Below are 13,698 nucleotides of genomic sequence, written 5' to 3' on the forward strand. Positions count from 1 at the left end.
TTTTATCTATAAAAAAATACCCTTACATTCTTACATTTCCAATTTAAATTTTTTTTTTTAAAAAATTATAAATTTTTTTTAAACTTCAGATTAATACTTTATTTTAAAAATAACAATTTCAAATTTTATAAATACCTTTAATTTTTTTTTAAATGTCAAAGAGAAAAAAAAAACAAACAAAAATAGTTTTGGTCACAAATTGACGGTATATATATATATATATATTAAAAAAAAACTTTTTTAACATCTTGATTTATGCTATGATGTTAAAAGCTTTTTTTTTTTAATTTAAATTTGATGACAAATACATTTTTTAATTTTTTTTATAAAGGATAAGGGTGTTTACCCTAGTTTTAAAATTTTATGAGCTTTCTTGAACCGAATACTAATTATAAAGGTATTTTAAAACTTTTTGAAAATATCGGTTAAAAAATATCTTTCAATTTTTAGAAATTTTAATAATACTTCCAAATTATAGAATAAAGTTTTTAAAAAATAGTTTTGAAGTTTTAATTTTATTAAGCTTAAACTTTTATTCTTAAATTTTATTGAATCCTAAAAATAAAGTTTTTAAAAAATAGTTTTGAAGTTTTAATTTTATTAAGTTTAAACTTTTTAAAAATACTCATTCTTAATTGAATCCTAAAAATTAAAGAGTGAGATAATAAAAAGAAAAGCCAAGATAGTTTTTTTTTTTTTAATAATGGATGGTAATAATTTTTTAATAAATGTTAAGCATGTTAAGATTATTTTTAAAAATTCGAGTATTTTTTTCAAAAAGTTGAAAAGAGATTCAAGAACATATTTTTAAAACAAACTAGATTTTATAAAACGAAACTACAACAACTTTATAAAACCGTAAAGATATGTTTTAATCATTTTTAAAGCTTAAACCTACTTTGAAAGTTTTTAGGTATTTTCTAAACTAATAAAAGTTCTAATAAAGTTAACACTGTAGATGAATTACAGTTAATTTTGTACGTTTCTTTTATAATTGTATGTTTTAAGCAAAGTTTACTTGACATCTTATTAAAAAATGAATTAAATTTAGAACAAAATTGAACCTAAGATAAAATTTGCAATACATGCACAAGGTTAGAGATAAATTTAATAAAACTATTTTAAAAGAGAAAATGGATACAAATTGATTTTCCTTCACCTATTTACCTCAATATTTAACATATTTTGTTTAGAATCCGGGTGCAATTTTTATTTTCCTGCCGTTGAATAATAGGCTGCGGCAACAATTTAAGCATCAAGAGTAGACGATGTTCATATAAATTCAAGGATAAAGATTCCAGATTAAACAATACTCAAAAGTGTTGAACAAAATATTAATAGCATAAAGATTAAGCTACGTATGATCTCAAATTTAAAAAATAAAACAACTCACAAGTTTATAATCCTGAACTCATTTATCTGATCTGCTAAACCATGGATTTATTCTTTGTTGATAACATTAAATTTTTTTTTATATATAAATGCTAAGGAATGACTACTGGTGGAATCTCTCAATTAATTAACAAACTATAGTTGGAGTTTACTAAAAATTTCAAACCAAAGTTGGAAATTAAGAAGAGAAAAGAAAGAAGATTTGGATAATAGACGACGAACCTATCCTATTCAACGAATTTACATTCTATTAACAACAGAGAGAGTATGACAATGAGTCATTTAATTATCTGATATCGAACTGGACGGACAGATAAATGAACGTAAAACTACTGGAAAAGCGACTAACCTCGAATAGAAACTCGGGCAAATTGACTGTGATCATACCATATGATGATACAATGGTTGAATGCTTTGTTCCACAACTTCAAGCAATTCTTGTCTCCGTCTGCAACTCTGAAAAAGAAGTAAAGATGACTTCCTAAACGACTTGTGCTTCTGCTCTTACTGCTTCCAATATACTATCAACCCACCTGCATTTCAATCATCACACGTTTGTAAATTCACATTTTGTCTATTTGATCTATTGTAAAGCATGGAATCTCAATTATGAAAATAAATGCATCAACTAAAGATTTACTATTATTATTGTTATTCTTATTATTATATCCGTGATTGTCTGAATCAGCTTGAGTGCATCTCGTCTCGACTAATCTAATAGTACAATAGTCTGACCCTACCATATTTGGTTGGTAAAAAAATTCTAGGTAGGTGGTTACCAGGAACTCAACTACCAGATCGTAAAGTAAAAGTATGGAAAAACTCACCCTTCGAGGCCAGGATTCTTCGGGTAGTAAACGTTTTTCAATCCTAATCTTTTTGCTACTGCTGCAGTTGTTTCCCCAATACAGGCAAGTGAATTTTCCCACTCCTTTGGCTCTGATATAAGATTGATCCATGCGCTGTTGCAACAGATTCGTGATCCATGAGATGGAATGAACTAATTGATATTACAAATTCTCTTGCACTAGGGAGAGAACAAGTTTTGACCAAATAGTACAGGTAATATGTGCAGAAATAAACTGGTGCTTACCGAACTGCAGAAGGTGAAGCCACAGTGACAACAGGCAACAGAAGTGCTTGCTCGAGAATGGATTGATCGACATAATCAACGGGTGCCTGAAAGATACCAGGAATAATTATGATGCCTACGAAGTTAATTGCCTTTGAAACATATATTCTTTTCAGTCTTCATTCAGGTTACTGAGAGTACAGGAACGAACAAGGTGTTACGATTTAAGACTCCCATGGGTTTGAAAATGTGTACTACAGAATTGATAAAAATTCAAGTATAGTCCAACGAACCTCTTCAACGAGGGTCTAAATTTGGTTCGGTTTAAATTTGAAGCATACAAGATATTTATCAAGAACATATGATCAAGTTGATGAATACGCCTCTAAAAATCAGTGTGGCATGTTTTTAAATTTGTGGTGTACAAGATAACTTTACCGTAGTGTATGTATTAAGCCTCGTGACCTCAAATCCACGATTTGCAAGACCCTCCTCTGAAGATTGCAAAAGGGGATACCAGGGTTATATTTCTCAAAGCCATTATTTTGCTTTCAGTTAGAACAGACAGAACAATACTAAAGCAGCATACTAGTGCTACAATGAGACGAACAAGTACTAAAACTTCAATTTTCCTTTTTAAAGTAACTGATAAAAGAACTCGTTCAAGTCGGCCACTTCATACTTGCAACCGGATCACTTAACATTAGAATTTCAAGTCACAACTACAGTTCGCATAAATTAAGTGTACAAAAGAAAACATAAATGTTGAATAAAACTGAGGCTTGCCAGTTCAGTTTTCCAACTGTTAGTAAAGGATAAACAAAATTTGGAGCAATGGGGAGGAATGTATATCTTGTAAATAATAGTGGCTTGTTATCATTAATAATGACTAAGCTAAACTATAATTGCAATCGATTTAAAAATTCTCACCAGGTATTCAAAATCGATTTTAAGATTTCCTACCAAGGTTCAAATTACTCATAGCCCTACTATACGTTAGTCGAATATGCATATACTTTACATACACGAAGAGAAATCAGTCTGCATATGAAATATGAGCTATAGCTAGAATAAATGATTTTAGCAATACAAGCCCACATCTATCTAGTTTCAAGCACACTATCTTGTACACATTATAAGTACTTCTATAAATAACTTCCTCTTCCTTGGATTTCTTCGGACCAAAAGCTACTTATGAAGTGATAAGAATAGAACACAGAGACTTGGCAGTTATCCACACTACTAATTTTGCGTGAATTTAAGGTATAGAGATGTCCGAACTCATTTGTAGGGAATGCTATTATAAATTTTTCATCTGATTAGAAGTATTTTGAAAATTTCAGTTGTGGAAATTAGGTTTACTCATCTAGGTAAAATTGGACTAATTACAAAGAGTAGCTACTTAAGTAAACCTTAGACAATTGATAGCTGAAAGCCAGCCCATGAACTGTGATGCAACAATTTAGTAGCAATGCTTCCAGTGCAAATAAAATGCCTTATGGTTATGGCATGAGGAAACACGAGTAACTATTTTAATAAATAAATAAATAAAAGAAACATCATTGTTACCACATTATCTAATGGAAAATAGCCTCAGAGTGTAGAAGAAAAAGAGTACATTGCATACCGATATCGTTGCTTGCTTTAGTGGAAGCAGGATACAAGACACTGCACTTCGTATTCCCTAATTTTGGAAGCTCGTAAGCCAAGACCTTGCCTATTGCTGAAAGATATAATAGATGAAAATAAAATTCAAATTTTGATATTTGTAGGACAACGATGTATTTCTGTAGAAGGATTCTAATCCAAATCAAATGCAGATGCCTACACACGTAATATGAATAAGAAATCTACAGTGTCCTCCCAAAAAATAGTGAAATTACAAATACCTGCCAAATTGTGATTGTTGAACAACAATCATAACAGAGACATAATTGAAGATGAAAAACTACTAGAACAAGTACCATCTAAATCATTTGACATATTTTTTCACGTTGTGTTTTAAAGTTCTGATGTTCCAAACAACAACAGTTTTTTTCAAGGCCTTATCATCATCTGATTTGAATTAAGACAGTTTGTAAATGATATAGGCAAAAGACTAATAACATCATGCAAACAAATACTATCTGCAAATAATGAATATCATGTGTCAGGCATGAGACATGACTTGACATGTGTATTACCTTTTGAAGGTGCAAACGCCACATCAAGTTGTTGTTTTGACGATTGCAACACTTCCTCAAAAATGTTAGCTGTACCAGCTCCCACGACACCTATTCTGACTTTTGGCATTCCAGCGGCCCTAAGGACAAAAAAATGCGAAGGTATCACTTAAGGATGACCTAAGGCAGCTCTAAAGGAAAAATAAGATGTGAAAGTATCGACCAATCTTTAATTGGTACGCATGTCATTCATAAACATAGAGCACCGTGGATCATGGTTATATAGAAGCAACAATGCAAAATACAATTCAACAGAAAGAAACAGATGACCAATAAAATAAAACTCAGAAACATGTTTTAACTCACTTGACCAACAACGCATTCCAAATTGAATGAAAAGTTCATGTACCATGCAGGCATACAGGTTGAAAGTAAAGGCCTTAACAATGCACTCAATGGTGTAAAATAATTTATCTTATCTGATGGTACTAGTATAATAATTCATATTATCAAATGGTAATATGGTGTTGCCATGGGCTGGATCATCTGTAACTTGAAATAAACTGTCCATAACTACGCAAATTTTAAAGAGCTAGATCAACTGGAATGACGAGTATGAATTTCTCGTCCTAACACCTCTACCAAAAAAAAACAAGTTTCACAATTGCTAGTATATGACATAGGAAAATTTTTCAAAAAACATATTTTAAAAACCTCGAGAAACTTCAAAGCTTGCAAAGATCTAGGAATATTGACCACCTGTCCATAAGAAAAATTGACATTTGACACTGTGTGACATACAAGACTGGTGAGAGTCTAGTGAGTTAGTTCTAACCCTTACTTCCATGCCTCTAGGAACACCAAGCCAGCTTCAGGGGATGTTATAACAATCCAGTCAAACACAGAATCTGTTAATGAAGAACAGAAGAAGATTGTAAAGGCTTGTGCCATTTTCTAGTCTTCAAAATATCCTGTGCTACATTGAAATTACTAATAAATACTACTGTTAAATAAATGCCAGCAGAAACACTCCTGCAAGATTATGCGGGTGCGTGCTTGAGAAGGAGAGAACCGATTCCTTTCAACAAGAATAGTGAGATCTTTGAAGGAGTACGAGAAGAGAGACCCAATCTTGAAGGACTTACCACTAAGTACAGACTGTAGTCTATTCAAGTCAGGTCCTTGTCTGTGTTGAATGAGGGGAAGCTCCAAACAGTTTATTCCATGTTTTGCCTGTCATCAACATCAGGAATTTCAATATGCTCCAGTTTATTGATTTCACATAAAGATTGAATTGTACCATTCCATGCACGCAAAAACATCAAGGCCCACCACTTTTTCTTTCCCATTATTTTAACTTCACGAAAGGTCTATAATACAATAGGCCAATGAAATCAATGATACAAAAGGGAAATGAGGAGAGAAGCCGTAAAATGCAGGGTATAACATCAGCAACTCTACTTTAAGCAACAATGCGTCCATGTCAGAAATACTTATTCATGAGTGGATGTCTGAATGATAATGAACAAAAGCTCAAGATAAACCATCACGGCTATTCTCCATCCTAAACACTATTTATTCTTGATTAACACAAAAGATCAGTTCTCTGGCTGAAAAACTATGTGAGTCTTAGCAATTAACAGGATTCCATTCAAATATTCCACCTATTAAAGCACGAACACCATGCAAGTACAATGTGCATATTGGAAAAGAGAACACCAATATTTTTAATATCAATGCTTCCTAAGATTGCTATTGCAGAGCAGCTATTACGAATAAGCTATTATATCAAAAAAGGAATCGAGATTAACAAGTAGTTTACAACCGCGTGCAGCTCAGGAATGGTTCACTGTAGTCCTGACACTCCTAGTGTACCTAAGAACTAATATATAACTCATATTGAGGCTATTCACGAGATCAGCTGATTCGATTTTAGAGGCGTCCTTATCTGACGACTGGTGATAGAAGATATTTTACTTTCTGGAAAACGAAAACTACATTGGTGCTTAAAAACCATTACAGTTTCAATTTACGCAATGTCAAGAATCGTCCACTAAAGTATGCGTTTGTTGTCTCCTAAAAGCAATATTCCAGCAAGAGTAAAAGTAGCAGTCAGTCTCAAAATGATCAACCATTTCGGAAAGATCTCCACGATCGGTAAAGAACTTGAGAAGGCAAAAATGAATCAAAACACTCAAACAACCAGCATTCATTTCAACATTTACTCAAACGCATAAACTTACTAATCGCACCACCACATTAATTCAATACACGAACACAATGCCTCAGTAGAACGAAAATCTAACTCGCGAACAAGAACAAAACAAAAATAGGCTCGAGCAATCAACGAGAATATAACAAATCAACAATCCGAACAAAACAACCTCAGATTACAAAATCAAGAAATTACCAGAGCACTAACGAGCTTCCCATTCTTGCCGCGCTCTCTGGTAACAACAACTTTCGGCGGCGAAATCGAGGAAGACGTAATCGAAACAGAAGAAATTGAAGTAGAGGAACAAGAAGGGAGCGTTCTAGGAGGAAGTAAGATTGGGCAAGAGAGTTGCAGACTTGGAGAAGGAAGAAGAAGAACTGAAGGCGAATGAGAGAGCAAAGAGAGAGAAACTGGAGCCATGGGGAAACGTGTTGATCGGAGATGAAAGACTGAGGATGGGCAGGCCAGATGTTAACATAATAAGGCTCATGACCCAACTAATTAATAATATTATAATCGAAATTAATGCCACGTTTCAAATCCCCATTGGTTTCCAGGTTTCTGTTCCATCATAATGCGCTGGGGAGGACCACACCCAATTTTCTGCCGAACCCGAGATTATTACCCTTTAAAAAGAATAATAAATAAATAGAGAATATTATTATTGATGTACGAAATTAAAATTACGAAAAATGGTCGGTCACTTTTTGATTTGCGTCCCAATTGCCCGGCCAAACCTTGGGTTGTTGTGCGTCCCGTAATTGGAACACATGCCAGCTCAGAATCTTCCCGCCCTGCCCGGCGGCGACTCTCTTTACACTACATCCGTAATGATTAAACGGTTAATATTTTAATTACAGCCACAATTTTTGTTGTTTTTTATTTTCTAAAATTATTTTTAATTTTATATTTAATAGAGTAACTTTAATTCTTTTTATTTAAGAGACACATTAAATAATTTCTTTGGAAAAAAATCGTATTTTATCCAAATATATATATATATACTCCTAAATTTTTAAAAGTTTAATAATAACTTTGAATATTAAAAAAAAACCAATAATATCATTTTTCTTGGTTTCTCTCAAGTCTCTCTTTTTCTTCCACCGTGGATTGTAATACATCAACGAACTCGTGCTCCACCAAGTCCCACAGCTTCTGTGATTTGAGCAAGGTCTTCACTTGATGCTCCACCACTCATATTTCTCACTGCTAAAAATTGGCAGCTATTTTTGTTTTTCGAAAAAAAAAAATACAATCACGATTACTTTCATGGTTATTTTCTAAGATTTAATTTAGTGCCGGATTGGTCCATGAAATTTAACATACTCATATTACTACTCCTCATCATTCTGAGAGACTAACTTATTTACATGCTTAACCATGAAGTTTCTATGATTGAGCCACCAAAAAAGGAAAAGAAATATGAATCTTATTGGTGAATTTCAATTCTTTTAAGTTTTTCTTAGTAATCGTATTATTAAATCGTTTTCATTTAGATGTGATATTGATTCATTCGTGTATTCCTCCTTTACTTAAGCGTCACCTAGAATTATTTTTCAAAGATTAAAATGTTGTTTTAAAATTAAATTAAAAGGATGGGTTATTTATGATTACATTTAGCTAAGTGTTATGGAAACCCCACAAAAATTATCATTTGTAGTCGAAAACAAGATTATTTCTAATCCCCTTTCCAATTCTAGTAATAATGTGTTAAAATTAAGCTGAAGTATTCTAGAGAACTCCATTTATTTTGAATTAATGTGTATATTTTATTTGAAAGCCTTAAAGGTTGTGTCACGTTTCCATCTTATACCAAACTCCATTATTGTATATTCTATACCAAAAATGCTCTCTCAACTTATTATCATTATTATTGTGATTACTTGAAAAAGTAGAAAGAAAAAAAAAACGATTGTGGATACGCACGGAATGCATTAGTGACTCGAACAACTCGAATAAAGTTCACAAACCAACCCCTTATGCTCAGATTGAATTGGGTTAACATCAAATATCAAACATTCACAAAACACTGCATTGCTAACATCAGTTCCAAACATTAAATAATCTTAATCTATCTGAATTTTCAGTTTTCCAAAAATTAAAAAACAAATAATAATAATAATAAAACCCTTTATGGTAAGATCTGATAGTCACCTAAATTAGTCAAGTTCTCGAGCCATTTGAATATCTTAGATGAACTACGCTAGGTAATTCAAATGTCTAGTCTAAAAATTACAAGAAACATAAGCAAATTATTAAGCACTTTTCCTAATAAAAAAGAAAGAACTTAGACCAAAAGAAAAACAAAACATCATTAATAGATCCATATAGTAACGTTAAAAGAATCAAACACTTGAATCATACAAGAATAACATATAAAAATCAACTCAAAGAAACTACAAACAAATAGGCATTTGAAAACCATTTGATTGATAATCATTCCCAAATCTTGCAGGCGCCAATAGCCATATCCTTTTAAAACACACACTTCAAAAGTACTCCCAAAACAAAGCAAAAGAACAGGACAAGGAGACAAGGACACAACAACAATCGGAATCTTATCTATGTGATAATGTCTGAATAGCAAGCGCAGAACAATCTTAGCTAAAGCTACAAGCCCCATAACATTATATTTTCTAACAAACATTTTCGAGTACCTTATTAGTTCTAGCAGTCTCAAACGAATAGTTAGTAGATCATATTCTACATAACCCGGTCCATCAAAATTCGGTTTCGCTCCATGGTGGAGGGATTTATAGAAAACCTCGCGAACAAAGTTGAACATTCGGAAATGTAGCAACTTTGTCCATTATAGATAGTGAAATCCTACAGAGAAACGTAGAAGATTTACCGACCCCCAGGCTTCAAATGGGACAATTGCCTTTATTAGAACAAAGGATTGTTTCCTCTACCTTCCAATCAGCTCACTTGCTGTTGATGGGTACCGTACATAGGGTAAGCTCCATATGATGCTGCAGCATACATGGTTGGTGGATCATAAGGTAACGGCATTGCGTATCCATATCCCCCATACATCTGCCCTCCATAGTAGGCGGCTCCACTCCACTGGTTACTATAATCAGCTCGGTGCTGTCAAATGAAAAGCACTTGTTTAGATAATTGATTATTGAGATAGAAATCTAAAATGCTGGCCCACCAATATTTCGAGTACTTTGAAGCAACTAAATACATAGACATTGTGAGACCCCACGTCAGTTGGAGAAGGAACGAAACATTTTTTATAAGGGTGTGGAAACCTCTACCTAGCAGATGTGTTTTAAAACCGTAAGGAGAAGCCCGAAAGGGAAAGCCCAAATAGGACAAAATTCGTTAGTGGTGGGTTTGAGCGGTTACAAATGGTATCAGAGCATGACGAGCGGTGTGCCAGCGAGAACGCTCCCACATTAGTTGGAGAGGAGAACGAAACTTTCCTTATAAGGGTGTGAAAACCTCTCCCTAGCAGACGCGCTTTAAAGCTTTGAAGGAAAACTCAAAAGGGAAAGTTCGGAGAGGACAATATTTGTTAGCGGTGGATTTGAGCTGTTACAAATGGTATCAGAGCCAGACACTAAGCAGTGTGCCAGCGAGGACGCTGGCCCTTAAGGAGGGTGGATTGTGGGATCCCACATCAGTTGGAGAGGGAAAGCTGGGTTTGGGTGTAAAAATGTCTCCCTAGCAGACGCGTTTTAAACCTTGAGGGGAAGCCCGAAAGGGAAAGCTGTTCAAAGCTGGGTTTGAGCTGGTGCACCATCACCAAGAAAGTTCTAAGTATTTTCCCTTCTATTTCCTTCCCTCATATTTACGGTACATCTGAATGTAATAATAATTTATGTGGGTTGTTTAGTAAATCTTGGAATTATAATTTGACAGGGATTCGTAGTTTTTCCACTCGAAGCAGTTTCCAAATCTAGAAAACAAAGTACTTATGTGTCTCAAACGATTTCACGCACACACGCACACGAAAACTACCTGCTTATTCGCAGGACTGCGCCCCCAAGAAAGACGTACTGTTTGCTTGCCAATTTCAGTTCCATTTAATTTCTGCAATGCCTCTTCAGCATTCTTTCTGCACAGCAGAATTGAAGGATGGTTGAGCAATTCAAATAGACAAAAACTAGAAAAGCTACCCTTTGAATATGGTCGAATGAGTCACAGCCATGAAGTTTTACCTGTTTGCAAACTGAATAAATCCACAACCTTTTCCAATTGGTATCTTAACAGATACAATGTCACCATGCTGAGAAAATAGTTGCCTAAGATCGTCGTCCGTAACATTCGGATCAAGCCCTCCAATGAAAATCTTTACACATATTCCCCAAAACCAAGACAAATAGAAATAGAATAGGAAGAACAAAGAGAAAATTAGCAAGGTAATGACGTTCGACATTATGAAGACAACATGAAGTAACCCAACTTACAGTTGTATTTGTAGAATCTCCATCAGACTGGTGTCCATGGGTGAATGAGCCATTTGATCCATATCCTAATACCAAGACAATATAAAATTATAGCTGAAGTATGAACAGCTTAATTTGCCAAGGTCAGTCCTGGTATACTTATAAAATTACACAGAAACCTCAACATAGATGTGAAGTTTCAATGCCCTTTTAAGGACATTGATGAAATATTGACTCAAAACTATGGAAATAAATGCAAATAAGTTTTGTGTACCTTGTGAAGAATATTGATGTTGATATCCAGAGGACTTTTTGGGCGTTGCCGCACCAATGCGCATAGGCCTGCTTGAGCAATATACGCCATTCATGTCAGTCATGGCCTGAGACCTCTCGTTATCATCACCAAACCTCACAAAACCATAACCTTTTGAACAACCAGTATTTGGATCATAGACAACTTTTGCTGCTTTGACAGATGAATATTTACTAGCAAAAGTTTCCTGTAGTATACTATCGGTAACATCTGCTGCTAAATCTCCGACAAAAATAGAAAGATCAGAACCCTTTTCTGAACGCTTGTCACCCGTGCTAGATGTTGCCCAGTTTAACCGGAAAGTAAGCTCGGTATTAGGCATCAAAACTGTAGAATAATTATGCAGAACTTTCTCTGCTGTTGTATGAGATAAAAATTCTACAAATCCATAGCCTTCAGATATACCAGTTTGCTTATTACGAATGACTTTAATGGAAGAAACCTGCATATCATAGTAATGTAAAGCATGGGACATACGAAATATGCTTAAAGCGGAGATGATAAAGACCGTCAAGAAAAAGAACAAAAGACAACAAACAAGTAATCTCCTAGAGGCTTTCTTTTGATAGATTCTCTTCTCGAAAATGAAACAACTGAACACAAGGAATATGCACAATATAAAAGACGCAAGAGACACAAGCGAACAAGGACCACAATACAACAACTTGGTCGGAACCGTATCGTACTTTATTGAAGAATAACATATCAAAATACTACCATTTACAATCATTAATAAATATCCGTGGAACGAGCATAACAACCGATACATTGTTCGTTCAAATCACAAAATCAAAATGAATTATAAAAGAGCTAAATCAGACAATTTCATCTTTCAATTCAATGAAATTAGTAAAATGTTATTGCTTAATGAACGTAACAATTGAAAAAACATTACATATATAGTACAAAAGATCATTTTAGGAACGCAAATAAAACAAACAGGTGCATTGACTAAACAAATTTGGCCCCAAGTGATGATAAATGCTCTAGAAGTAAATGAACCATCTGATCCAATCATAATAAACAGAACAGATCCAAGTAAAGAGTTCACGATTTTCTCCAAGCAGTCTCACGTAACAAAAATGGTAAGCCTGTTCTATAAAAACAATGAATTCCAGACATAATAATTGAAAAATACAAAAAATTAATAAAAGGGTCAGTTGTTTCATCAAAATTTTCCTTATCTATATTGAGTAAGTTAGATGAACAAGTGACAGATAACAAAATTAGGCAAACAAATCTAGAACATGTAGATAATATTAAACAACTAATTATATAAACAGTCATAACATTAAAATAATGAATAAATAATTCAGATATCGAAATAATAAAATCGAAAACCTCGCCGGTTGAAGCGAAACAGCTATGGAGGTAATTCTCGTCCATCCAATGCTGCAAATCGCCGACCCAAATAGTCTTGTTCTCGCTGGTGGATTCCTGGTGCGGCGGCTGCTGGTGCTGCTGGCCGTTAACCTGATGCGGCGGTCGACCGTAAGGAATACGGTGCGGTGAAGATAAAGGCATGTAATGCTGCGGCGGCATCATCGGATCATGCATTATCATCGGCGCCGCTTGATACTGCATCGCCATCCACCACTGCGGTGGCGGCTGCGGATGCGGTTGCGGTTGTTTGTGCGGTTGCTGATTCTGCTCCGTATGATGTGCAGACTGCTGCTGCGACTGCGAATCAGGGCCGTTGGATGGCATCTTCTCGCACTCTCTCTACCGCTCAAAATTAAACAGCTCAAACAAAATTTTCACAAGAAGAAGAAGAAGAATGAGTAGAAAGATGAACGAGAACAAGGCTAGTGAATCAAAGTTAGTGAAAGAAGAAATCCATGGCGATTGATAACCGCAAGCTGAAGGCGGAGGAGATAAACCAGAGAGGAGAAAGGAAAGAAAGGCTCAATTAGGGTGGAACAGCCGAAAACAAATGCACATCAATGAACGACTGATTCATGGCTAGATTTGTAGACGCGGTGGCTCCTCAAACCCTTAGATTAAACCCTTTAAATCAATCTCAGCCGTTGATTTTTATTATTATTTTATACAATGTGCTGTCGTTAAGTTCACTCCCCTCTTCATCCGCCGTCAACTGCCTTCAAGTTTTGGGTGTTTCGTTCTGCCCTGTCCGAATCCATTTTACC

At 34.6% G+C, this 13,698-nt stretch overlaps 2 protein-coding genes across 3 annotated transcripts; both read right to left on the minus strand.

The window, feature by feature from the left end:
• Positions 1-1,539: 1,539 nt before the first annotated feature.
• On the minus strand, positions 1,540-7,297 carry LOC111454223 (uroporphyrinogen-III synthase, chloroplastic). Its single transcript, XM_023095614.1, has 9 exons — positions 7,037-7,297; positions 5,772-5,859; positions 5,468-5,534; positions 4,648-4,766; positions 4,092-4,187; positions 2,903-2,958; positions 2,486-2,571; positions 2,220-2,354; positions 1,540-1,925 (listed from the first exon to the last, which is right to left on the minus strand). Exons 1-9 carry the CDS (start codon positions 7,259-7,261, stop codon positions 1,874-1,876), a joined length of 924 nt encoding a protein of 307 aa, XP_022951382.1. The 5' UTR covers positions 7,262-7,297; the 3' UTR covers positions 1,540-1,873.
• A 2,086-nt stretch (positions 7,298-9,383) lies between these two features.
• Positions 9,384-13,494, minus strand: LOC111454222 (polyadenylate-binding protein RBP47-like). Of its 2 annotated transcripts, XM_023095613.1 has the most exons (7): positions 12,893-13,494; positions 11,513-11,993; positions 11,260-11,324; positions 11,011-11,141; positions 10,811-10,907; positions 9,754-9,931; positions 9,384-9,667 (listed from the first exon to the last, which is right to left on the minus strand). In XM_023095613.1, exons 1-6 carry the CDS (start codon positions 13,256-13,258, stop codon positions 9,761-9,763), a joined length of 1,311 nt encoding a protein of 436 aa, XP_022951381.1. In that variant the 5' UTR covers positions 13,259-13,494; the 3' UTR covers positions 9,384-9,667; positions 9,754-9,760. The 2 variants fall into 2 exon arrangements, with proteins under 2 accessions (XP_022951381.1, XP_022951380.1); XM_023095612.1 differs by having other exon boundaries at positions 9,384-9,931.
• Positions 13,495-13,698: the final 204 nt, after the last annotated feature.

This window comes from Cucurbita moschata, unplaced genomic scaffold (assembly GCF_002738365.1).
Source record: "Cucurbita moschata cultivar Rifu unplaced genomic scaffold, Cmos_1.0 Cmo_Scf00016, whole genome shotgun sequence".
Lineage (NCBI taxonomy): Eukaryota > Viridiplantae > Streptophyta > Magnoliopsida > Cucurbitales > Cucurbitaceae > Cucurbita > Cucurbita moschata.